This window comes from Malaya genurostris, chromosome 3 (genome assembly GCF_030247185.1).
Source record: "Malaya genurostris strain Urasoe2022 chromosome 3, Malgen_1.1, whole genome shotgun sequence".
In the NCBI taxonomy this organism is placed as follows: domain Eukaryota; kingdom Metazoa; phylum Arthropoda; class Insecta; order Diptera; family Culicidae; genus Malaya; species Malaya genurostris.
In genome coordinates this window covers 157,331,082-157,358,629 of record NC_080572.1, presented here as the reverse complement: position 1 = coordinate 157,358,629, position 27,548 = coordinate 157,331,082, and the positions used below count along the sequence as shown (strand labels likewise).

The 27,548-nt window shown below is 36.6% G+C and overlaps 1 protein-coding gene and 1 long non-coding RNA gene across 6 annotated transcripts in view; one reads left to right on the top strand and one right to left on the bottom strand.

The window, feature by feature from the left end:
- Nucleotides 1–20,573, bottom strand: part of LOC131436174 (zinc finger Ran-binding domain-containing protein 2) — a 190,970-nt gene extending 170,397 nt beyond the window's left edge. For 2 of the 4 annotated variants that reach the window (XM_058604717.1, XM_058604720.1), the window contains exons 1-2: nt 20,388–20,572; nt 19,983–20,269 (exon numbers count right to left, since the gene is read on the bottom strand). In XM_058604717.1, coding sequence (XP_058460700.1) covers nt 19,983–20,269; nt 20,388–20,467 — 367 coding nt within the window. In that variant the 5' untranslated portion in view covers nt 20,468–20,572. Of the gene's footprint in view, nt 1–19,982; nt 20,270–20,387 lie in introns of all 4 variants that reach the window. The other 2 variants (XM_058604716.1, XM_058604719.1) reach the window with 2 other exon arrangements.
- A 3,940-nt stretch (nt 20,574–24,513) lies between these two features.
- On the top strand, nt 24,514–26,176 carry LOC131435729 (uncharacterized). Of its 2 annotated transcripts, XR_009230532.1 has the most exons (4): nt 24,514–24,648; nt 25,106–25,322; nt 25,385–25,507; nt 25,581–26,176. It is a non-coding gene; the product is annotated as an uncharacterized LOC131435729 (long non-coding RNA). The 2 variants fall into 2 exon arrangements; XR_009230533.1 differs by lacking the exon at nt 25,106–25,322 and having other exon boundaries at nt 24,516–24,648; nt 25,581–26,175.
- The last annotated feature ends 1,372 nt before the right edge of the window (nt 26,177–27,548 follow it).

The window sequence follows — 27,548 nt, the reverse complement described above, 5'->3', positions numbered from 1 at the left end:
CAAGATCAGTTGACCAGTGATCTTTAAATCACCTCAATCGAAATCGGTACTGATATTCCGTCACACAAAATCGGTAGTGATTTTGAGCTAGAATGATTCTTGATTCATGTGAGTTCAATCATTGGATGATTCGATCATCAGCTTGCTCGCCCAAGCTGTATTCTTCTCGGCCACTAACTGTTCACATTCGTCGTCGAACCAGTCGTTTTTCACGTTCGAAGCCGCCGTACCTAGCGTTGCTGATGCAGTGTTACCTATGGCAGAACGGATGTCTCTGCAGCCATCTTCAAGAGTAGCTGCACCAAGCTGCTCTTCCGTTGGTAGTACCACTGCCAACTGCTGCGCGTAATCTTGAGCTACTCCAGCATCCCGGAGATGGATATCCTTGCGGGGAAAGAATGTGCTTCTGACTACCATTCCTCGGTTTCCTAGTTTCAACATATATTCGATGTTCGATTTCGCAACCGTTGTTTCATTCGCAATAAAATGAATACAGATAAGAGAAATAAATGCTAGATGAAAGTTTCATGATAACAATAAGTTTGGATTGTGATCACATTGATATTGTTAATTTGACAGCATTCTATACGCAATAGCAATGCTCCATGCAAAATTAGTTTAAACATATATTTCACACCACATAGTGATTAGAGCGACAAAAGACTTTGTTTTACTTTCAGCTGGTTGTTGCTGATGATGAAGTTTATGATGATGCACTATTTTGATTAAACTCGAAAAAACGCTTTTTGACATGAATTTAATTTATGGAAGTAACAGGAGCACAAGGTTTGAGCACACAGCAGGCACGTTTGAATTTCCTTAGCAAAACCTGCACTCCTCCAGGGTAGATGTGTATAGTGAACAAAAATCAAATTAATAACAAATTTTACCAACATATGTTGTCTTGATGTTCCTGTGCTGTCATAGCAATACTTCATATTTTCTTGCTATTTCATCGAAGGAATCTACTTGATAGATTAGAGAATATATATTTAGCATCAAGATTTGTTATTATACCTTATTTCGTTATTGATGAGGAATACCAATTTCATTAAGCACAATTGGTCCAGTGATTCCTTTTTGAAATGGAATACAATTGAATAAAGTGCATCAGAATCAGATAAGAGAAATTCCTATGATATACTATTCTCAATGCTAGAAAAACACATTACTGAAAAATTCGTCTTCTATAAATGTTTTGCTCTTGCTTTGATGTTACAATGTCAGAATTTTATATTTTGTTGCTATTTTCTCATGCAGACTTTGCAATGATTTTTGATATTTTAACTCTTATTTCAAACTAAATAAGGTTATTTTCTACCATTGAAATGATGGGTTTTAATAATTGGTTTGCAAATCACTTCTACCCGGGCTGTTACTTCTGTGTATGATATTCAAGCTAAACAGGGTAAATTAATCAGTTGCATGACATGCTTTATGATTGAACTTGTTTTTCTTATCATTATAATTATTGATAATCACAACATATATGTTAATGTTATTTGCTGGTTTTATTGATATTACTCCGCCAACATGGTTTTGCTGAATGAATTTTAAATACATCAAGAAGCATGAAATTTCGATGCGACCGACAAAACAAACTTTTCGAAATTCTTTTATTCTTTGTGTGGTTATTGTCCACATCTGATTACTACCTATCATTAGGTTTTCGAAAGTTGAATAATCCATAATTCCAAGCGATTGGTGCACCCAAACTCATATACATTGACTAAAATTGTCAGTGCATAACTTAACCCAAGTAGCAATTGAAACTTATCGAAATTTCAAGATGTTCTACAAAATCACTGTAGAACTACTTCCAGTACGTCTAAATCAACAATGTAGCAGATCACCAATTTATCCATATTGCACTAACAGTTCTAGAAGTAACTACACCAATTGTGCGTCTTATAAACAAATTTCCAAATTGTATTGGACACAAAATATGTCGAAATGATTATTAATCTCTTGTGGAAGAGAAATTAACAAAATGGTGCTCTCCTGAAGATAAAAATTGAATTGATTAAAAAAATTAACTTTGATATCACTATTCCGTTTGAAAGTCGAAAGTTTCGGGTATCATTTCATGCAAAGAGTTGAGTGATAAACGTGGAAACCTTCTTCTTCTTCTTCTTCTTCTTTTGCAGGATTGGATAGATGACAGTGACCATACATCCATCGAATTCCTCAACGTCAATCTGACAGCTCCCCACAAAGCTGAAAGCAGCTGATTGTCAGTTCATCAGGTGCTTTAGATCGGACGTATGTTTGTTTTGTTAGATGGAAGTGTTTTGTTGCTCATATGTTCAGGTTTAGATTTTTCAGAAATTTCACAACTTCTTGTAGGATTGCAATATTTTTCGACTCGTATAACTGTTTGATGTTTTGAAATTTACCATCAAAGCTGTATTTATTTCTCTCATGCACGTAACACCGACAGTGTAGTATAATGTGTTCAGCCGTTTCTTTTACTTGGCATTCGGTACAATTTGGATCATCTCTCCTTTTCATTTTATGAAGCCAATATTTGCTGTAATCATGTCCGGCTAGGATTCTGTTCAGTGTTCTGGTTTCGATGTTGTTCAGTGGTAAGTTGTAATACCATGATTTTTCCTTATATTCCGGTTGAATGTTAGAAATTTTTTTCCCTTTTTCAGTGGCATATTCCGTGTACCAATAGTTCTTTTTTTCTCGTTTGTTTCTCAGGAAATATAGATATGCATCTTTTATTAGAATTGGGTGTTCGAGTAGATCACCCTCTTGCGCCCCATGTTTGGCCAACGAGTCAGCCAAATCATTTCCTTTGACGCCGATATGGCTTGGAATCCATTGTATATCTACCTTGAATTCGCGGCAGGTTATAATAATCTCGTCTGTGATTGTACTCCGCAGCCGTTGATTCTGATTCTGATCCAGTAACATACAAGAAGATAATGAATCTGTGAATATCACTGCGTTCCATAGCTGACCTTTTCGAATTTCTTCGGTAGCAACTTTTAATGCTATCAGTTCTGCTGTCATAATCGATGTGGAATGTTCCAGTCTCAATGCGATCCGTTTGTTTCCTGGTTCCACAAAAACTCCTATCCCGCAGGTTTCCTCCCAGATAGAAGCATCTGTGAAAACTTTAGCTCTAGCTTTATATTTTCCATTGATGAGTCCTAGCACCATCGGTTTCATTATCCTCGTATCAGTGTAATGTTTCTTGACAACGGATCCGACGTTCATGGTAATTTCAACTTTTTCATTCGTGGAGGTCAGCTTTATTTTCCGGATGGGACTTATGTTTTTGAAGATGTATTGGTATGTCAGGTATTTATTTTCCATGTATGTTAACTTGTGTGTATCACCTTCGTAATCTTCAATTTTTTGTAGTTGTTCGAATACTGGATTGCGTTGTGTAACGCTCTTGGCAATTTCTGTGCATGTTGTATTTTCGCACCGAAGTTCCCACGGTTCTTGACTTGCTATTGCTGCTAGTGTATTTAAAGGTGTTGTTCTAGTGCATCCTGTGACTCTACGTAGACATTCATCCAGGATTTTCTGTATCGCATGTTTTTTTGTGGCCGATGTATTGTTGATGACAGATGATCCGTACTCTATGAAGTTCCTTACGAGGCCATTGTAAACTAGAGCCATCGTTTGTGGGTGACCACCGTTCCGAATGTTGCTGATAACTTTTAGCATTTTCAGTCTCTCTTCTATCTTTTGCTTCATCGCTCTAATATGTCCACTAAATCCTAAAAATCTGTCAATTAGTATCCCAAGGTATCTGTGTTGATTGACGATTTCAATCACAACATCGTTGATTTTTATGTTCAAAGTTTGGCTCCCGCCATGGAATAAGATTCCTTTGGTCTTGGTGGAATTTATTTCCAGGTTGAGACGATTTGCTCTGTGTGTGAACTCCGTTATCTGTTTTTGCATTTTATTGTTCAATCCTTCAATAGATTTTGCCTCAACGATCACAGCAAAATCGTCCGCAAACTGTACCAAGATGACGTCTGAGTCTTCGGTTGTATGTAATGTAGTCGTATATATATTGAATTGGGGAGTTGGGGACATTACGTCGCCTTGAGGGAGTCCGTTACTGATAACTCTTGACAAGGTCTTTTCACCAACCTTTATTTCGACTTTTCTATTTTTCAGAAATGACGTGACCCATAATATCAGTTCACCAGGGAATGACATTGCTTGCATTGTTTCTTCCAAAGTATCTGTTTTTACAGCATTGTATGCATTTTTCAGATCTAAAAATAATACGGCTGTGATAAATCCGTCTCGTTTGTTTTGTTTCACCGCGTTAACTACGTAATTTACGCACGTTGAGGTAGATAAGTTTTGCCTGAATCCGAAGGAAAGGTTTGGTAAGATGTTGCTTTCATTTAAGTGAGCCTGTATTCTTTCCAATACGGCTGTGTTGGTAATTTTAGTTATCGTTGGAATCAGAGCGATTGGTCTCTTTCCTTGTACTGATCCTTGATCACGTCTGGGTTTGGGGATTGCAACTATTTTAATTTCTTTTAATTCGTGTGCAAGGTTTCCTGCTCTGAACATGACGTTGATTTGTTCAATGAATACATCTCTGATTTCTGGATCAATTTCTTTGAGCATGCCGTAAGTAATCATGTCCCCTGCAGGGGCAGATTTCGAGTTCTTGGACTTCTAAAAACTCTTCCGTCATTTTTTCGTCTTCCTCTATTGGGTTATTTGTTCTTTTCATATATCTTTTACCAGATATCCGGGCGATTTTATTCCACAGAACTTTCGAGCTGGTCTGTGGGTCTATTGTTTCGGCTAAATTTTCAATTTGCTTTTTGATCCCTTCGTTTTTCAACTTTGTAAAAATTGCAGTACATTTTTTAGCTTCTATAGCGTTTTCTATTGTACTCTGATCATGGAACCTTCTCATCGCTGCCATCTTTTTCTTCCAAGCTCGTTCAACCTGTTCGCTCCACCATGCTTTAGGTGTATATTTGTTTGCCTTTTTATTATTTAGAACACATTGTTTAATCTTTCGTCTGAAATCGTTCAAGCTATTAATGTCTTCACAATTCCAGTGGGATACTTCTTGTATTATTTTTCTATGGTTGGTGAAAAACGTCTTGCGGTTTTTATTCTGTGTGGTGAGGGTTACTTCTATTAGCAGGTGTTCACATCGGCCTATTGTGTTTGGGATGACTTTCCACTCAACTTGTGGAAGTAATCCTGTCGAACACAGTGTTAAATCGATAGCGGTTGGGCGTTTCGTCGTATCTGTTGGAATGAATGTTTTCGATCCGTCGTTCATTATTATGAAATTAGATGCATTAATTATGTCCATTAGTTGGACACCTTTCCGGTCACAATAGTTGTTACCCCAGGAAAAATGATGACTGTTAGTCACCGGCTACGATGACTCTATTGAACCGATCCATTTGTGACAACAAAGAGTTGATTTCTGTATGCAATTCGTTGGCTGCCGTTGATGGTGTCGCGTAGACTCCAACAATCACTAGATCTAATCGTTGTATTTTGAAGGCGACTATTTGTATCTGATTTGATTGTGTGACAATGTCTATCGTTTGATAGTTGTACTTTTGTTGAACATAAACTCCGACTCCCCCATAACCATCTATACGCGATGATAATATCTGGTGGTATCCACTGATTTTATATGCTCGACTGTCCTCATCTTCTGATTTTGTCCATGTTTCCGAAAAAAACACCGATATCATAATTTTGGTTTCTTAGTACTCGTTGAATTTCGTGTTGGTTTTTTTTTAAACTCTGTACGTTGACTTGTAGTAATTTCATTTTAATATATATATTTTTTATTTAGTGTATGATAAAAATTATATTCATCCTTTCTAACGGTTCGTTATTCAAGTTCCAGACTTAGGGGGTTAACTTTACCTTCACCGATCATATTCGAAATGAATTGAGAAAACACCTCTTGTGTAGATGCACCAAATGAACTTGTTGATGGGATGGGCTGTTGAGTATTCGGTACATTAGTGTTTTCTTGTTGACGTTTCGCTGCTTGTCGCAAGGTTTGTTTCCATTTTTCCGTTTCGGTGACCTTGAATTTGTTGAATATGCTTCTTCCATTCATGTTGATTGTCCTGTCTGTTTTCTTCTTTTTTTCCTGGGCCTGCACTGCTGGTTCTTGTGTGGTGTCGTCTTTCTCCTCACCAGTTCGTTTCCGGGGTCGGATTGGACCGTTTATGCGTTGCTTATATTTTCCTGCCGTCATAGAGGCGTAAAATTCCGCGGGTGTCGGTTCTGTGGCGCCTTCTACTAATGCTTCGTAGTAGTTTCTCGTTTGTATGGGAAATTTTTCCACCGCTTCTACCGCTGTTAAACTAGTGCGTGCCATTATTGATAGGACGTTATTTTGCCTAGTGCGTTCTGGGCAGTTCATATCAGTTGTTTTGTGCTCTATCCGACAGTATAAACAACGTTTAGGTTCTTTGCACTCTATGAAGTCTTCCTCATGTGCCTTTGAACAGTTTGCGCAACGTTTCTTGCTTTTACAATTTTGTGTCTGATGGTTGTATCGAAGACAATTTTGACATAGCACTGTTTTTCTGAAAAATGCTCTGACTCCTATAGTACAGCAGAAAATTCGTACGTGCTTAGGGAGTATAGCTGCTCTGAAGGTAACGCTTATTCTCATGGTAGGTTCTTTTTTGCCGTTCACGAATCTATTCATGCGATACACTGTCATTACAGGGTATTCGCACTGTATTTCATTTACAATCTCGTCCTCGGAAATATCCAATAGTACTCCACCGATCACTCCAGTAACGGACACCAGGTGTCTTGGAATGTATGCACGGTAATTTTTCTCTTCCAGATCCGTGTCTCCAGTTAATCTGTTCGCGAGCTGATAGTTGTTAATGTATACCATAAGTTTGTTTCTCCCGACTTGTTTCATTTCTGTGACGTGTGTTCTGTATATGGGCATTTTTCGTAGTGTGTTAGCCAGAGACAGCTTGTTTATTTTTTTATTTCCATTGTCCGTGTCAATTAGCTCCACCATGACGCGGAACGGGCCTTGGTCGGTTTGGTCGTATTTGTAATTGACTTTTTGTTTTTGTGTGTTTGAATTTATCGTCTTTCTCTCAACTTCATCGCTGTTCCAATTGTTATCGAGCGTGTCCATGTGTGTGCTGGATTGATTTGATTGTCCTTTCTCTTTATCATCCATATCCGCCATTTTCAATTTTCTCTTTTTGCTACCATTTTGCTTTACAATGAACACTTTTTCGGTAACTGAGCTCCTTTCGCACTGTCTATTCCAAAATTTAGTTTAAGGTTATCCACGAACTTATCGCACGAATTTCTATTAAAACCTACAGTGCGTATCACAAATGTCGGGCCCGTTAAGAATCTTTATACTGTATTGTTACTTAATTCAACTAGTTTGTTTAAAATAAAAACAAAATAATATTTCTCTCTGAAATATTCACATGTTAATGTATACCGTTGTTTAAATAATATAAATCATTACGTTGCGTGAACCATTTTTTATTCAAATCACTGTTACCATCGATGCCATATTAGAAAAAAAATGAAGAAAAATTAGATTCATTGATAAGATGTTCTGATATTCTTAAAAAAGAAGATTTGAAGGAACAGAATGAACAATCAACAATATATATAAATTTATATACGCCTAACACAAGATTGCTCTGACTATTTCACAGGAAAACCAAGAAAAGCATTACCAAACAAATGCTATTAGAGGAAATTTCGTTTTTGAGAGAGGAATTGACTCAATTACGGAACGAGAAGGATGATGTTTCGAAAACAAGCTCGATTCCAATTAATGAAAGTGGAGCTGGTTGTTTGAACACAGCGACTTCGTTGGGTGCTGTAGGCGAAACACTTTTGGCAAGCGTTAATAATATGTCACTCAGCACAGTGCATATCCCCGAATGTGTTCCGTCAGTTGGAGTATCGGATATCGATGAGAAGGGCTATGAGTATTGGAAAAATATTCTGGTAGCATCTTTAAATTTGATACAAGCAAATGAGGAAAGAATCAAAATGGATATTCAAAATTAAAGCTGGGTCAAAGCTGTTGGAGTTGTTCCAAGAAACGAAGTCGGCAGAAGACATGCCCAATGAAACAACTCATCCGTTTCAAATGCAATTGCTCGATTAGATTGCTATTTCGGAATTAGGGCTTACACACTTTCTCAACGAAGTAAGCTCTTAAATACAGTGCAGCAGGCTGGAGAAACAAATTTGCAATTTATTCGACGTGTAGCAACAGCAGCAAAACTATGCAGCTACGACAAAGAAGACGACGAAATGGAAGCAGTGGCACGCACGGTTATTAAAAGTTCTAGTGATAAACGCGTGCGCACATTAGCTCATCGAAATTGGGTGCGACAAGGTTCGTTTAACGATTTAATCGACCTTGTACGAGAATACGAAATCGAGGTAGCAAACGAGGAAGAGTTTCAAAAGATGCGTCAACCGCAAAGATAGTCTTCAATTGCTACAATTACCACTAATGTGAGACAGAGAGGACAATTTCAACGACATTTCATCATCATCAAACGGAAGAGGATGTTTTCGTAGTTGGGCGTGTGGCTGGTTCACGCGTAGTATTCTTTATAGATTCTGGGGCACAAGTCAATACAGTAACAAAAAAGCAATTCGAGAAAATGATTAGTTAAGACTCCACACGTAAGAAATTAATAGATCTAAGCTATACGTCGGATACACGGCTTAGAGGCTACGCTGCGTCTACCAACATCAATGTAATTGCCACATTCTCAGCAGAACTTTTTATCTCGAAAGATAGACCGGTATATGTAGAAAAATTCTTTGTGATTGATGAAGGAAGAGCTTTGCTTGGATTCAACACAGCCTCGAGATATTGTGTTCTAGTCGTAGGATTAACTATACCAGTTACTGATACATGTTGGCCTTGTGAATTCGCAGCAGTTAATGCAATTAACAGCGAGCCATTGACCGAGTTTCCAAAGTTTAATGTACCTCCGGTGATCTTGTATTATGGTAAAGATATGCCTCCGGCTAGGAACGTCTATACTCATATTCCTATGCAAAGCATAAATTACATGAAATGTTGAAATTGGGAATCATTGAGGTTGTAACAGATGATATGTATCGTTCATTCTGTTCTTCACTTTTGGCCGTACCGAAAGGGCGTAATGATATACGTCTAGTCGTAGATCTTAGAGGACCAAATAAATGTATTAACAGAACGCCGTTCGAAATGCCAACATTTGAGGAGATATTGATGGATCTCCATGGAGCCAAGTGGTTTACAACCATCGATTTAAAAAATGCATTCTTTCACGTAGTTTTAGATGAGAGCTGTCGTCATCTAACAAATTTTTTCTCAGGCGAATCTATGTATAGATGCTGTAGGCCTTTGCAATGCCCCTGATATCTTTCAGGAGATCATGCAATCAACTATCCTTTTAGGATGTAAAGGAGTTGTTAATTATTTAGATGATGTGCTTATTTTTGGAAACACAAAGGAAGAACACGATGAAAGTCTTAAAGAGGTATTGGCACGACTACAAGACCACAACGTTGTTACTAATATGGATAAATGAACCATAGGTAAGCAAGAGGTATCGTTTTTGGGCTTCAGATTATCGGGAGAAGGTTGGGGTATTACTGATAAAATTCAAGCAATTCAAACCTTCCGGAAGCCACAACATCAGGCTTAAGTAAAGAGTTTCTTGGGTTTATTCAATTTCAACGCGCAGATAAAACTTTAAATCTCAGGAAACTAGCTAAAGCTGGGGGCTACCACGTTTGGCATAAAGTCGTTTGGCATAATACCGTTTGGCATAACGCCGTTTGGCATAATGGTCATTTGGCATAATGGTCATTTGGCATAACAGTCATTTGGCATAACAGATGAACATGCTGCTTAATAGGAATTGTTCTAATTTAGTGCAATTTTGAAAGGTCTAATGCGGCTACGCCGCATCGTTTTTAATGACCTGGTGTCCAACCTCGCTGCCGCTCGTTCGGACTTAACTGAGGGATAGCTCCTAGCTTTGGGTAATCCGGGCAAACGCCCGCAACTAGACAAAGGTGATTTCTGCGGGGGCGCTGCCCCCCCGCAGTGGCCGGCGCTTCCGACGGCGGGTCGCCGGCGCACTCGCGACCTTCGGCCGTCTCGACCTGAATCATCTATGACGAACAGAATATTGGCTGGCACTAAGTGAGTTGCTTATATGAAAAGGTTTCACATATTTCGTTCGAGTTTTCCTTGCAGAACATCAATCGATCGAAACACATACGAAAATTTTCATTAGATTAAAATATTGCAAATCCAGTTATTATTATGCCAAATGGCATTATGCCAAATGACCATTATGCCAAAAGACCATTATGCCAAACAGCGTTATGCCAAACGGTATTATGCCAAATGACCTTATGCTAAACGGGCCGCCCCCCTAAAGCTGATCGTTTTGATTGGACATATGAGCATGAATTAGAATTTGAATATCTTAGAAGCAATGCTTGGAAAGTGATACGAACATTAGGCTACTACAATCGAGACGATAAAACTGAACTCTTTGTGGACGCTTCGCCCCACGGATTGGGAGCCGTTCTTGTACAATTTGATTCTAATGCGAAATCTAGAGTAATTGCATGCGCTTCAAAAGCACTTTCGGATACCGAAATGAAATATCCACATACACAAAAAGAAGCTCTAGCATTGGTGTGGGGAGTTGAAAAATTTTCCGCATATCTCATTGGTATATAGTTCATCGTAAGATCAGACGCAGAATCAAATGAATTTATATTTGGTGGTATGCATCGCATCGGAAAAAGAGCAATTTCTCGAGCTGAGGCCTGGGCCCTGAGGTTGCAACCGTATAATTTTAAAGTAAAACACATACCTGGAAATGAGAATCTGGCAGATGCATTATCAAGATTGACCTTTAATGCCGAACGCCATCTGCTTTTTCTACTTGATGCAGGAATAATGGATCTATCGTGGAATGAATCGGAATGCAAGCAGAGTTGGATGCTGAGCAATCAGAAATACGACAATCTCTTCAAGCAGGTCTTTGAGAAAAATGGCATCGTTGTTACGAGTCTCAAGCTAAAAATTTCAGAATTTTAGGATCGTTAATTTTCAAGGACGATCGTGTAATTTTACCTCAAAAACTTTGAAATAAAGCGCTCAAAATTGCGCATCAAGGGCACATGGGAGCAGCATCCATGAAAAGAATATTAAGAAATCATTTCTGGTGACCTGGACTTAGCAAAGATGCAGAAACCCACGTAAAACAATGTGAAACATGTTTGAGGCTTTCTCGAAAAAATGCACCATTACCACTAAGGCTGTGAACCATTTCGTGGTTAATTTTAACTTTTGGTTAAAATCTGACACTTGAGTGGTTATTTTGTGTCTAGTAGTTAAATTTAACTAAAACTGCGGCCCATTTCAAAATTTGACGGACGGAAAATTATTCGGGTTTATTTTCCACTGGAAATAATTTCAACTAAAGAATTATGCCCCGTTTACACTTCTGCTGGCTGTCAGCATGCTGGTGTCAGTGTACTGCCCTCTTAGGAAAACGTTCAACTGTGGTCCAATGATCCAAAGTATTAGACCAACGAAGGACCACCGTTGAACGTTTTTTTCCTAAGAGGGCAGTACACTGACACCAGCATGCTGGCAGCCAGCAGAAGTGTAAACGGGGCATTAATATGAGAATTTTCATTGCAAGTTTTTTTTCCAGTGTCAGAAAATAACTATCGATCTGTCAAAAATAACCATGCTCTCGAGCAGGGTTGTTTTTGACAACATCAAATTAACCGCTCGAGTGTCAGATTTTAACCAAATGTTAAAATTAACCGCGAAATGGTCCACAGCCTAACAAGCAGAGATCTACCGTGGAAATATTACAGATAGATTTTTTCACTGATCAAGATTTCGGCAACGGCGAATTTCTGGTAATTGTGGATACGTACACTCAAAAAAATCCACACGTTAACCTTATCTGAAAAAACACGTAGATTCCAAAAATGGCTTTGTCATCGGAGTTAACGTGATCTTCTTAACAACCAGCGGATCATGATTGAATATGAAATGATCCATATATCAGAATTATTGCTGTTGTCACATATATTTTACTTGAATTCATTTTGTCATGTTCATTTTGTGCTCGCAATATGGCGTCAGTTGAAAAACCTAGAGCAAACAACATAGGCCAAATCTCTTTTGACCCTTCTAAGGTATTTATCACAGTGATTTTAGGGCAAATAAAATACGAAACTGGAACACAAAACCTGATACAAAAATACGAAACTGAAATACAATTCAATTTTGTTTTTTTCTACAGCGGAGTTCAAAAGGCAAAACCTCTAGATTGTGTTCCAGCACATCAATCACATCTTGAACTACTAGTTCCAGCTGAATGCATTCCTTAAAAGGCACAATGTTAGCTTCCGTTTAGCTGCATCGGAGAAAGGTTTTAGAACAATGCATTCTGTATTTTTGATATTTTTCACCAGTGATTCAACAGAAAAGAATTAAAAAAGTAAAATTTTCAGAATATCTGTGTGCGAACAAAATTTATCACAATGTTATGTCCAACAGACTATGTAATCTATTAGTTTTTGGTACCAATATACATTATTAAGATTCAATATAGAACTTTTTAGTAACAATTACATGAAAATAATGTGACTATTAAGTAAAATTCTGGTAAAAAGTAAGTTCAGATGAAATAAATTTTACAGCACAATTTAAATGAACTTTGTATAAATTTCACAAAAGTATTCTATAGAATCTACGAAAAAAATTACGTAGAAATTACGTGATACAAATGTGGACTAAGAGTTCATGAGTTCATTCTGTGCTATTAGGTTTTTTATCGTGACGACACAAATGAACAAGTATTCATCCTTGACAGTTCAGCGGTACTGTTTACAAACAAGCTTAAACAAAAATCGAAGAGCACATCTAAAACAATCATCTTAGGGCATATTGTCTATAGTTACTAGCCCTTTCCGCAGCAGCAGCTTGACGGATGTCAGCTGCGAACAGAGAAGAAGAAGAAGAAAACAATCATCTTTACACTTTGCAACTAGTCACTTTTATTTAATAAATATCAAAAACGAACCGTATTCAATCGTGAACAAATGTTTTAAAACTTTATTTAGGCGATACGGACCGTAAATGGTCTGATCCAATTTGTCAATAAACAAACAAAAGAAATTTCTATTTACAAACAGTACTGCTGAACTGTCAAAATGTTTTCATCCGATTGAGGTTAGCAGTGACGGTAAAAAACCTAATTTATACTTCACATAAGTATTACAAGAAAAGTCGTATGGATAAAAATCACATACGTTTTCACGTAGCATTGAAGTGAGGATTTTTCTGAGTGTATTCTCACTACTTACATGTCGTGGAAATGAACCGAATAGATGCTGAAGCCACCAATGAAGCTCTCATGCGTGTATTTGAAGTATGGGGTTACCCATTAGCAATTCATAGCGACAATGGTCCGCCATTCCAAAGCGATAAATTTGTTAAGACTTGGGAAGATAGAGGAGTAAAGATTCGAAAATCTATACCCTTATGCAGTGTTGGTGATTGCCGAAAATTTGACAGAAGCTGCTATATTGCTATCTATATTGTATACAACATTTTCAATCCGGTAGAAGATGCTACAAGAACTCGAGTCTCTCAATGCATGAACCGCGAGAGAATTTTTCTACATTCCTTCGCTCCACTTCATACTCACGGCCCTTAAAAAAAATTACAGTCTGATAATGATCGTTGCTGTGTGGAATTTCCCAAGAGAGAATCGCAAGTTGACAATTATCGCAGAAAATTGAGTCGAAGATTCAAATTGACGATTCTCATACTAGGTTGCAATATTTCAAAACCCTTGTGTGGAGCATTCACTTACATTTTCATAGACACAACTTATACAAAGATTATATGCACATAGTTAGAATAAGCGGCAATAGTAAAATGATTCTATCGCAATTATCAACTGCCTGTATAGAATCGGATCGCGAAACGAGAATAAGCGACACTTTGTTGCTTCAGAGAAGATCCCCACAGCAGCGTGCTAACCTTTGATTCTCAGAAATGTCATCGAGAGAAATTCGCTCTCGCACTGGTGTCTATTCTATGTTAAATGAGCCATGCCGGGTTTTTGTTGTTGCGATGATTTCCAACTCTCTTTGATGGCACTGATTCAATCGTTGAAGAGTTGCCAGTGAACGTTCTTTGATACGATAAAAGTCATCCTTGCCCTTATGTCCACAGTCAAATGGAGTCGTTGAAAGGTATAATAAGGGTGTAAAAGAAACTCTGGCGGCATCTAAATTGGATAAAAGTAATTGGAGAACGGCGCTGGACAAGTATTTATACATGCGTAATAAAGTAAGGCCTTTATCACGACTAGGTGTAACGCCCTTTGAGCTGCTTGTAGGATGGAAATGCAGGGGTACGTTTCCTTGCTTGTGAAAAACACCGGAAAATGTAGACCGAATAAATATAAGTGAGAAGGATGCACTTTCTAAACTGGAAAGTAAGAAATATGCTGATAAGAAACGGGGATCCAAAAGCTCCGATATCGCGGTTGGTGATAGAGTGCTGATTGCACAACAAAAAAGACACAAGTCAGATCCTACTTTTTCTGCAGACAGGTACTCTTACAAACAACATACATTGAATGCACGTTTTAAATTTTTCTTTATTCAAACAGGTTTACCGTGTTTGCTAGGGATAGTGCAAAAGTCGTCATACGAAGCGATCGTGGGATTCAATATTTTCGGAACATTCAAGACGTTAAAAAAGTATTTACACATTTGCAAACAGAACCAGAAATCATCAGCGAAGAAATCGAAGAGACTAATTCATGATTAGACGTTGCCGAAGATACTCAACAGCGTGAAAGTAAACACGATGTCGACTGGCACACGCCTATATCGGATAGTATAGAAGATACATATGATACTTTATCAACAAGACCTAGAAGAATTGTAAAAAAAAAACAAATAGATTTAAGGACATGATACTATTTACAGTTTTTGAATAAAGAGTAGGAGCAAGGGGTATTGTAGGGTTGTATTAAAAAATAATAACGATGATAATAATAAACTGAACGAAATGAATATTATTAACAAATGTTATTATAATTGTTGAACAAAGAAAAGAAATCCAAATGGAAAAATATGTGTCTGCAAGACTGTATTCATTCATCCGTTATTCAGTAAAAAATAGCGTACATAGCAGGCAGTGCATATTCTACGGTTGCTGAGGTAACCAGAATCGAAAAGCTAAGATAGTCAGCTATAAAAGTAGTCAGCGATGCCAACCCTACGGATTTATCCGTAGATCTACGGATTTTTGTCTTTTCTACGGATCTACGGATAGACCTTTAAAAATCCACGGATTTTTCAATATTAAAAAAAGCATTTTTTCCAAGATATGTACGGAAAATACTTGAATATTGTCGCATCATTTATCCAGATTTTTTTGTATGGCCAATTATAAAAACTATCAAACATCTACCGGCACTGAGTACTCATTTTAAGGAAGCCTATCTTTATCGCTTGGCATTCCAAGCTGATGATTTTACGCTGTTTTTTTTTATTTATTGATTTACTTGTATTTGATACGTACTAATTTTCATTCTAAACATTTTTTTAGATACATTTTGTGAGTTTTCCCCATATAAGCTCACGGCAAGCTCGTCTTAAAGGAGCATGTACGAGTATAATTAGAGTTGGAGTCAAATCTACGGATTTGACCTCAGGAAAAAGTGGCATCACTGAAAGTAGTAGCTCGAGGAAATCAAACTCATTCTACATTCGAACGGTGAAACGAACGGAGCTAACAACCAACTGGACATCAGCAGGAAACACGGGAGAGCAACTGGATTAACGACGCATTCCGCACCATCTAGTTTTCCGGTGCGCAAGAATCAGCGACGTTGCTAGGAGTAACCGCGCACGTGTGATCGACGAGCAGCTACAAGACATTGCAGCCTTCCACGGGTGAGAAGTTAAACCTCTACAAAAATACTTAGATAAGCCTTTCCATTCAGCAATTGTTTTCATTAATTTCTTCGATATTCTAAAAAATATGCTGATGGACTGGCTAATCAATTAAAGGTATTTTTGAGAGATTTACTTCATCCAATATCATCTTTAAATAGACGGTGTGATTTATAAAATGGAGACCGGTTCATCATTGTTGCCGAGTGAACCACGCAACGATATCGAGGAATTAGGTTTTTTACCGTCACTGCTAACCTTAATCGGATGAACACTTTTTGACAGTCCAGCAGTACTGTTTGTAAACAGAAATTTCTTTTGTTTGTTTATTGACAAATTGGATCAGACCATTTACGGTCCGTATCGCCTAAATAAAGTTTTAAAACAGTTGTTCACGATTGAATACGGTTCGTTTTTGATATTTATTAAATAAAAGTGACTAGTTGCAAAGTGTAAAGATGATTGTTTTAGATGTGCTCTTCGATTTTTGTTTAAGCTTGTTTGTAAACAGTACCGCTGAACTGTCAAGGATGAATACTTGTTCATTTGTGTCGTCACGATAAAAAACCTAATTAATATATGTATAAATCTGTTGAGTGTGAGGTGACTTGCAATTTTTACATTCGAACGATTAACTTCTGATGAACTTTTAAACTGTAAACAAGTACACGTCGACTGTCAAAATAAGTTCATTCTGTTCATTTTGTGAGGTTATGGCATGTTCGTGCAAAACCTAATTAGGTTTTGCACGATGACGACACAAATGAACTGACGATGAATCAAGTTCATCTTTGACAGTTGCCGTGTACTTGTTTTGTTATGCGACTGCAAGTTAAAAATTGAAAAAATGACGAAAAAGTGCCTGTTAAAAACGTATTCCACAGTGAAAATAACTAAAAAGATTGCCCTGAATGTGTTTCCAGCATCAAGGAGCGATATATGTATGAATCTGTTGAGTATGAGGCGACTTGCAATTTATACATTCGAACGATGAACTTCTGATGAACTTTTAAACTGTAAACAAGTACACGTCGACTGTCAAAAAAAGTTCATTCTGTTCATTTTTGTGAGGTTATGTCATGTTCGTGCAAAACCTAATTAGGTTTTGCACGATGACCACTCGAATGAACTACCAATGAACTGCCGATGACTCAAGTTCACCTTTCGACAGCTATCAGTGGTTTGTTTTGATTTTCAGATGAAGATTCAATGTTCGGAAATGACCAAAAAGTGTTTGTTGAAATCGTGTTCCTCGGTAAAAAGGACTAAAAAAATTGTTCTGTTTGCGTTTCCACTACCAAGCAGAAATTTCTTTATGAATAGGTTAAATGAAAAAAGGAGAGAGAAGTGGATTGAAGCCCTCAGACTGAGTGCAGGTTTCCGTTCGCTCTGTCAGTGGGGGACAACCCAAGCAACCAGAAGTTCCACAATTACTTAAAAAGTCCACTTTCTTGCTGCTTAAAAGTACACGCGGAACTTTTGAGAACTTGAAAGTACAGATCAAGTTCCGCGTGAACTTTCTAGCTGCTTAAGAAAACACGTGGAAATTTTTAACAGTTCGAAGTACAGAACAAGTTCCGCATGAACTTTCTCGCTGCATAGAAGCTGAACAATGTATTCTAGAAGCAGCTTAGAAGTTCGTTTCGTTTCGTCGCGCGAACTTTCAAGTGTGGATAATTACTTTAAAAATGGGCTGCTTAGAATGCTATTGATTAACTTTGAGAGCTGCTTAAGCCAAATCAGTCCCTTTTATCCGAACTTTTGGTTAGTTAGGAATCCGTGTGCGTATGCGGATAGTTTGTGATTTTGAAATTTGAAATCAAACGATGAACTTCCGATGAACTTATCCACTGTAAACAAACCACTGATAGCTGTCAAAATTAATTCATTTTGTTCATTTTTGTGAGGTTATGTCATGTTTGTGCAAAACCTAATTATTTCAAATTTCAAATTTTTCACGCTGCCTTACATGAAACGAAGGATCATCAAATTTAGCGATATGGATGCAGTTGAAAGCAAGCAAAATCACAAACTATCCGTATACGCACACGGATTGTCCCCCGCTGACAGAGCGAACGGAAACCTGCACTCAGTCTGAGGGCTTCAATCCACTTGTCTCTCCTTTTTTCATTTAACCTATTCATAAACAAATTTCTGCTTGGTAGTGGAAACGCAAACAGAGCTATTTTTTTAGTCCCTTTTACACGATTTCAACAAACACTTTTTGGTCATCTCTTCTTCTTCTTCTTCTTCTTTTCTGGTTGGCGTCACCTCACTTGAGATGACGCCGAATTGATGGCACAGCAACTAAGGCTATATTGCCAGTTAATTTTCGTTTATAGTCCAATGGACTTTATTTTCACTTGACTACAAGCGAAAATCTCGCTGTGTGGCTGCGTCGAATCGTCAAAGTACGGCTGAAAATCCTTTCTTTCTTGCGAAATACTCGAATTTTCTCCGGACTAACACGATGCAACGTGCTCACCCGTTGAGAGTTTCACCGGAAGTGTTGGTCATCTCCGAACTTTGAATCTTCATCTGAAAATCAAAACAAACCACTGATAGCTGTCAAAAGGTGAACTTGATTCATCGGCAGTTCATTGGTAGTTCATTCGAGTGGTCATCGTGCAAAACCTAATTAGGTTTTGCACGATGACGACACAAATGAACTGCCGATAAATCAAGTTCATCTTTGACAGTTGACGGTGGTTTGTTTTGTTTTGCGACTGCAAATTAAAAATTGAAAATTGACGAAAAAGTACCTGTTAAAAACGTGTTCCATAGTGAAAAAGGACAAGAAGATTGCCCTGTATGCGTTTCCAGAATCAAGGAGCGATATATTTGTATAAATCTGTTTAGTGTGAGGCGACTTGCAATTTTTGAATTCAAACGATGAACCTCTCATGAATTTTTTAACTGTGAACAAACCACCAGCGGCTGTCAGTTAATCGTATGGAACTGAGCTCGAGAGCTTCATTTAGAAAACCGGACGTTTGGTCGAATGAACTCTTCAGTCACTTCAGTTAATCGTTCAGTCATGACGTCAGGCACTGAAAACTGAACGTGTATGAGCCTCTTTACGAACAGTTATCCGTCAATCTGAGACGAAACGGAATTGTACTCAATTAACCCATTATGCCCAATATGATAAGCAAAACTTCCTATATTTTAATGCATGTTTACTTTAGAAGTTTAATACCTAACAGCTTTACTAGAGCCCTAGTTGATAGTTTACACTTCTAATTTCTTTGTATATTAAAATTCATCACACAAATCACTAAAGAAAAGTAAGCAACATATTCGTGTGAATCTCATGTTTGAAATCATTGATAATACTTCCATCTTTTGGCAAACCATTGCCAAAGATTCAAATTAGTTATTTTAAAAGTGAAATTCCAAAAATATATGTTGAACAATAAAAAAAAATGTTATTGTGGAGTAGAACGCTAACTTAGAAAAGTAAGTATGAATACCTCCAAAACTTATTAAACATTGGAAACACTATCAAATGAGTTTGATACCTCCAACAAATCGTACGAATATCTCAAATATCATACTAATACAAATAGGTAATCCATTTTCTTAAAAATGAAAAAATGGAAACAAATGAACTATTTTTTTATTTTCGATTAGACAGGGTAAATACCACTCTCAAAATATAGGCATATCTCTTATAATTTTGTTGCTACTGTATTGTCCCAGCGTATGATATATCATACATAAAATTATTTCGTTTAGAAAAGATTTTAATAGTGATTCGGCATTTCCCAACATCTTCAACACAAAATATGATGGTATTAATGATATCTGCTCATTTGGTTAAAATTTGGGAACCTTTGGGTTATAATGGGTTAAATTATCTAAAATTTGATACTGAAATCATTGCGATTCCTGCATGGTTTCCGATTCAAATGCAACAACCATTTTGTCATAATCGGTTGGTCAGAAATAACATAAATACATACCGGTTCGTTCTTCCACTTCACAAAATCGAGGTGCGTTACATAGATTGCATGTATGTCGACGAGCCCAGTTAACGTTAGCGCATTTACTGCATTGCCAATCTTCAGCACTGAAAAGACCTCGAGATTTTTCGGCTGCTACCTTGCCTATCTCGATGCCAACTTTTTTCTTGCCTCCAGAATTATGAGACTCCGTTCCGATATTACTGCTACTATTACATAGTTCCGTTGGTCGCCCGCGGTTGCATCGGTTACAGTGATTACGACGAGCGAAATTAAAATTCTTACATCTGGGAGCGCCCAGTTTATTTGACCAGATCCGAAAAGTCGCATTGTAGAATATAAACAAGAGTCAGATCAATATTTGTTCCTACACGGATACTGAAAAACCAAGACATCGTTTCTTACTCGGAATCGGGACACATCCAATCACCATCTTTGCTGCACCCAGTTCTGCGGGGTTCCTCAAGCTTGCAATTAACGCTCATTTAAATATGACGAAATTATAATGCGAAACTTTTTTAAGTTATGTTGTATTGATTGATTACAAAATATCCATTGAGCAATTTGACGTCTCTGTTACTCACACCGATGCAGGGTGCACAGATCTATTCATATACGAAATTAGAATGTGTGCGAGCCGAAGTCAAAGTTTGTTGTGGGCACAATGTAAAATACACTGGTGGCGTGATAAGACAGTTTTGGTTGAGTTGGTAATTTTCTCACGAAATTATACCAAATACAAATTATAATACGGAGTACTTCGACAAATTTTCAAGGACACATTTTGCATCGTGCGGTACACTGTCATGATACACTGTCAGAGTGACAATGTACTTTAACGAGTTTTCTATAAAACTAGCAACACTGAAGGGTAAGAACAAGTTCACCATAGTTACTGTTTATTGTAGTGAAAAATAAACTTGAACTATGTTGTTGTGTATGAGATATGGTTATTCCATATCGGATTTTGTTTTTTGTCCTCCTTGGCTTTTCAGAAATTTACTCCTTGGCTTTTCGGAAATTGCTCAGTATTATATGTTAGAATGTCTCGGCACTGTTCACCGAATCGTTATGGTAGCCATCCGTTCTTCACATTGCAAATCACTACCGTCAGAGGAGTAGGAATTTTTCCAACATCTGCTAAATGCGGGGAACCTTTACGTCATAATACTAATAGAAAATAATTCAATTAATAAGTTTATCCATCATGAAAGAAAAACTGTTGGGTCTGCCACCGTTCGGGCTATAATCAATTTGTCTGGGTCACGCATATATGAGTGACTATTGGGAAAACGCATACACAGCTTGCATTTGTTTCTCTTTTAACTTTTATTTTATCGTGTAGAGCGCTAATCGCTGTTTCCGTGGTACGTATACGAATCGTACCCATGTTCCACACCAAGGCCCGTCTATGAAATAAAGTCCCATCACTGCCAAAAAATATCGCAATTCTTCATTCATCGATTAGCTGGAGTATATCTTTGAATTTGTTGCAATACAACAACGGAAAACATAAACAAACAAACTTGTTTTGCGCCGTAGCAACTAGCATAAAGCGTTGCCAGAAACGATCTTCTTCCACATTTTCAAACTATCGCAACGAAAGGGAGTAATTTGCTAGGCTTACTTGTTCAGGCTGTGAACCAAACATTGGAGGTTCGTTTGTATGGGACTTATACCATGTTCACATTAGGGCTGATATCACTTGATATACCGAGATGATATGTATATCATGTCGAAGTGTTCACATATGATCGAAATGATATCGTTTGACAATCAAGTTGTTATATTGAATATTCTCATTTGAAATAAGATCACCTTTCTCTATTAAAATTGAATCAATAATTGAAGTCTTGCATTTTATGGTCTCCGAACGCCAGTATTCGTTGAAAAATTTGAAATTATAATGAGTGTTTATTGTCACTCTCAAAGTGACGTTCATAAATGAGTGCGTTCAATGCCATTATCCGTGTTGCTAGTTGCGATTTTTGACAACTCGACATGATATCGTACATGATATCCCGTATATCATGCCAAAATGATAATACGCGTTGACATCAAATTGTATGGAATATCAAGTGATATCGCACATGATATCATCGGATATCAAGTATATCCGTATATCACTTGATATCAGCGCTAATGTGAACATACTATTAGGGGTATTATTATTTGTATTTGATTATACCATGTTCACATTAGCGCTGATATCACTCGATATACCGAGATGATATGCATATTATGTCGAAGTGTTCACATATGATCGAAATGATATCGTTTGACAATCAAGTTGTCATATTGAATGTTCTCATTAGAAATAAGATCAATAATATTACCTTTCTCTATTAAAATTGAATCAATAATTGAAGTCTTGCATTTTATGGTCTCCGAACGCCAGTATTCGTTGAAAAATTCGAAATTATAATGAGTGTTTATTGTCACTCTCAAAGTGACGTTCATAAATGAGTGCGTTCAATGCCATTCTCCGTGTTGCTAGTTGCGATTTTTGACAACTCGACATGATATCATACATGATATACCGGATATCATGCCAAAATGATAATACGCGTTGACATCAAATTGTATGGGATATCAAGTGATATCGCACATGATATCATCGGATATCAAGTATATCCGTATATCACTTGATATCAGCGCTAATGTGAACATACTATTAAGTATGGGGCGCCGGTATTCAAACATGTAAACATAAATAAACGACCAGTTCACTACTACGGATGTCGGAAATTTCGAATTACAAGATTATTTAATAATCGAGTATAATTTTGAAACTAATCGATTGTAATTTATTCGATTGTCTAGGTTATTAATCGATTACTCGATTATTCATTCGATTATTACTATGGGAATTTTTTAACTATTCGATTAGCTCAATTAGGTTTTTTATCGTGACGACACAAATGAACAAGTATTCATCCTTGACAGTTCAGCGGTACTGTTTACAAACAAGCTTAAACAAAAATCGAAGAGCACATATAAAACAATCATCTCTACACTCAGAGATGTTTATCTCCTCTGTGTGACGAAGAGCAAGCAAAATATCTCCCCTCGCACTGACAACTTCAACGAGAGCTCTTCTCTTTCACATTTATACACCACTGTTGTGTAAAGTGTACACGCATCATGAGTGCGTTTGTTTATTTCCTAGAGCATTAGCTAATAAATTCTCTGAGGTGGATGCAGATACTTTCACAGAGGTGTACACGCCGGTGAGCACTCTGCTGTATGGTTTGCGTAGATGAAGCGTTGACACGCAAAATCAGCAAAATAAAACAATTTATCGTAAAATTTTCGGTTTTCCTTGCAAATTTTTCATAGCAAGGCCAGATCTACTCTCTATTAATTGAAGTTCACAGAAGTGTTCGCTCAACATCACGCGCCAGTGGTCACTTGGGTGTATTTAGACGAGAGCGCGTGTGAGCGATTCATGCGAAGAGAATGTGTTTCACTCGCGCCAGCTGCTTTAACCACAAGCACACACTCAAATGCTGTCTATTCGACACTGAGAAGAAGTGCGCTTTCCGCTTTGTGCGGTGCTTCGTTTTTTTCATCCTCGGTGTGGCAAAAATCTGACTCTAGCGTGTATCTCTTTGGTGAAATGCCATCTCTGTCTACACTTTGCAACTAGTCACTTTTATTTAATAAATATCAAAAACGAACCGTACTCAATCGTGAACAAATGTTTTAAAACTTTATTTAGGCGATACAGACCGTATATGGTCTGATCCAATTTGTCAATAAACAAACAAAAAAAAAATTCTGTTTGCAAACAGTACTGCTGAACTGTCAAAATGTGTTCATCCGATTGAGGTTAGCAGTGACGGTGAAAAACCTAATAATCGAATATTAGTTTTAAGCTAATCGATTAAATATTACTCGATTATCTGGGTTATTATTCGATTACTCGATTAATCGATCGATATTACGACATCCCTATTCACTACACGCAGAAAAATGGGGCTTGTTTCAAATAACAAAAGTGTTAGTAGGTTTTTAAACTCAAAGACTGTTTATTTAAAACTACAGTGTGATTGTTTTGAAATATTTTTGTATTTAACAACAACAATGATATCAGTTTCAATTTAAAATAAAATTATGGTAAAAATAAACAACAACAGCAAATTAATCGAATATTCTATACGGTTAAGATCAATCAGAATGTTTATTGCAGGTAAACAAAACCTAATTCAAAACAATGAATAATAATAAAGTTGATTGAACTCAGCTTCACCTTTACATTAAAAAAATATTTGTTTGTTTCTAACAGGATGTGTTTTGCAATGTGAAACAACCAAATTTGTTATTTAAATTAATCAACTAAATTTAATTTGTTTTCGATCAGTGCAAACATTCGTTAGAATAACGAATGAATGGCTTCAACATAATTTTAACGTGTACCTTGATAAGTTCAACTGCGGAGCAGGGATGCCAGGTTCACAGATTAATCTGTGTTTCACAGATTTTCAACTTTCTGCACAGATTTTAAAAAGGGGACAGATTTTCACAGATTTCTGAAAATGACCTGGCATCCCTGCTGCGGAGAAAAAAAGTACCATTATCCGTGGATCAGTAATAAACAAAAGAAAGCGCTCAAATTTTATTAAAGTTCTATTTTTGGATATTTCTGTGACAGTAGTTTTACGCCGTAAGTATGACAATTTATCATTCTCCCAAACTGTTTTCGATACTCCTCGATTTAGCCAACGAAACATATTGCCATTATACTGTCTACGGTATTTATATGCGAGCATTAGCCGTTCTCTTCATGAGAAAACGAATTCTAATCAAATTTATTATATATTCCAATTCCCTGCTCGAACCGGAATAATATACACCATTTCATACTACATATAACCATAATTATTTTAGCATCTGGTTCTCTGGCTTTTATCTCATAAATTTCATTTTTTTATAATCACTGACACAGCTGTGCCCGATTGATTAATAAGTATCGATTTATGATTACATTCATGTTCAGTCCCTAGTTTTCTATAGTTAAGAAACTATCCAAATTTAATGAATAAATCAATTTAAGAATTATTACCATACTACGCAAATTGTCTAGTTCTAGTAAATATCTAACTTATATCTCGCGAATGTAGGTTATGTCGGAGGAGAATAAAAATATATTTTCATCCTTCGATTGTACATCGAAGCAATCGTCACCTGATGGGATAATCAATTATATTGCGCAAGTGTCTTTCAATCCTGGTGATTCTTTAGAGGATATTTATGAAGAAATCGATTGGGAATCTCTTGATATTGTGAAATTACTCCGTTCATTAGGAGTATGCAAAAATGTCATTAAAAAATTCATTGGTATAAATGGTGTTTTTTCAAGTGAAATATGTTCATTAGATTGTATTTTTTTTTTCAAATAGATAATGGATATCGAACTACTCAAAGTTATACAAAGAAAAGAAATTGAAACCCTTGTTTGCGAGCCGTACCTTGCAGATCGAACAAGAATCATATCTGGTTTAAACTCCTGGAGAATCTCACAGGTATCATCATTAGTTCACTAGATAATGAAAACATCTTTTTTAATAACAATTTAATGATTCTATATCATTGTAGAACCTGCCTCCAATAAGTTCACCTTTGAAGTCAAGTGAGAATGTTAGTAGCACCCACCGAAGTCCAATGAAAAGCGAGAACTGTACTGCCTCTTTCTTATTGAATAATTCAGCCAGAGGTCAACGGATCCTGAAAGTGTACGAAGAGACGAAATTATTGAGTAAAACAGACAGGAGAAACATTACGCAAATAGTCATCGACGAGTACAAAGACCGCTTTGGAAAATTGACTCACAAGCAGCTTGAAGACCGGCAGCGGAGCTTAGTAAACTGTTTCCATCGGAATCTACGGTATTCATCAAAGCCAATTAATTTGCATACTGTACATCAATCCTTATATTTAAGACAACAGTAATATTGAGGGTCTACAAATTCATAGTAGTTCATAGTAGTAAGAAAATAATTTAAGTGGTTAGTCACATTTAGTGTGTTCGAGGTCTGCGAGATAATATTGTTATTTAGTCGTGCATTTGTAATCACCGTTAAATTGAAAAAAGGTGAACCATGAAATCATCAAATTTGAATTATTATTTTAAGATCGAGGATTTTTTGTATTTCCAAAGGTACTAGTATACCCATCCTAATTTTTGAATAAAAATATAACTTAAAACAAAAGTTGAGATTTATTTAAAGAAATCCATTTTCTCTTTAACGAAAAAAAAACCTTTGGTTTAGAACAAAAAATAAATAGTTATTCCAAATAAACGATTTTTTTAATTCTAACTAGTTTATTAATTGATTCAACTAAATTTTGTTTATTTAAAATAAATCATCGAATGTATTGTTTCTTTAATAAAATGAATGAAGTGTTTTGTTTTAAAAAAAATGTACTTCGAATACCGTATCCATCAATTTAATTCAACAAAATGTTCAGTGAAATGAACTGATTGATTTATTATTGATAATGTGATTGTCTCGAACCAGTTATTTATTAATATTCACTAGAAGTCTAAGTTGATTTTATCCTCAATTTGTTTTCCCCGAACTGAATTGAATAGTTGAATTTATTGAAAAATTGTTTGGTAATAAAAATGACAGCAAAACATTTTTGATTTTAAACAATATATTAGTAAAAATAACTAGACCAAACAAATTTAAATAAATATTATTGTTTGTAGTTTCAGTCAACAATATTTGTTGAATCTACCCAGATTTTCTTTTGTCACTATATCAACAAAATAATTCGTTGTTGTAAACCCTGATTTGATCAGTTTTACAATTTTTTTCTCTGCGTGTAGAGTGACTATAATCAGAGTGGCGACAGCTGTTCGTTTGGAATGACAGCTCCCAGTTCCAAACGAGCAAACGACCTGTCAATTCAATGTAAAGCTAATGGAATGTTTTGAATTGTTGCCAAAATTACGGATGATATGTCGTCACTCAGGTTATAGGCACTCTACTATTCACTACTATGTTACTCCCAGAGTTGCCAGGTTATTTTTTCAAAAATCTGTCAAAACTCAAAAATTTATCTGGATTTGTCTGGGTCTACTATATACAAGGAAATTTTTGCCGGGCTTCATTTTCAGTGAGCAAAAAAAAGGTCTCCCCACCTATCGTATAGAGACCAAAACCGTAAAGATCTGACTAAATCTAGAAAAAAATTTAAAGTCTGGGAAAATTTGGAAAATCTGGCAAAAGATCTGGTTAGTTTGAGTGTCTGGCGAAACGAGGAAAATCTGGCATTTGCCAGACAAATCTGGCATTTGCCAGACAAATCTGGCAACCTGGCAACGCTGGTTACTCCAGTTGTCGCGCAGGCTTGCAAGGTAACATCGAAATATTGAAAATTCTTCACACATCCAGGGATGTCAGGTTCACAGATTAATCTGTGTTTCACAGATTTTGAGTTTTGTGCACAGATTTTAAAACTGACACAGATTTTCACAGATTTCTGAAAATGATCACAGATTTTCACAGATTCTTGAATAAATCACAGATTTTTACAGATTTTGGAAATCGAGTACAG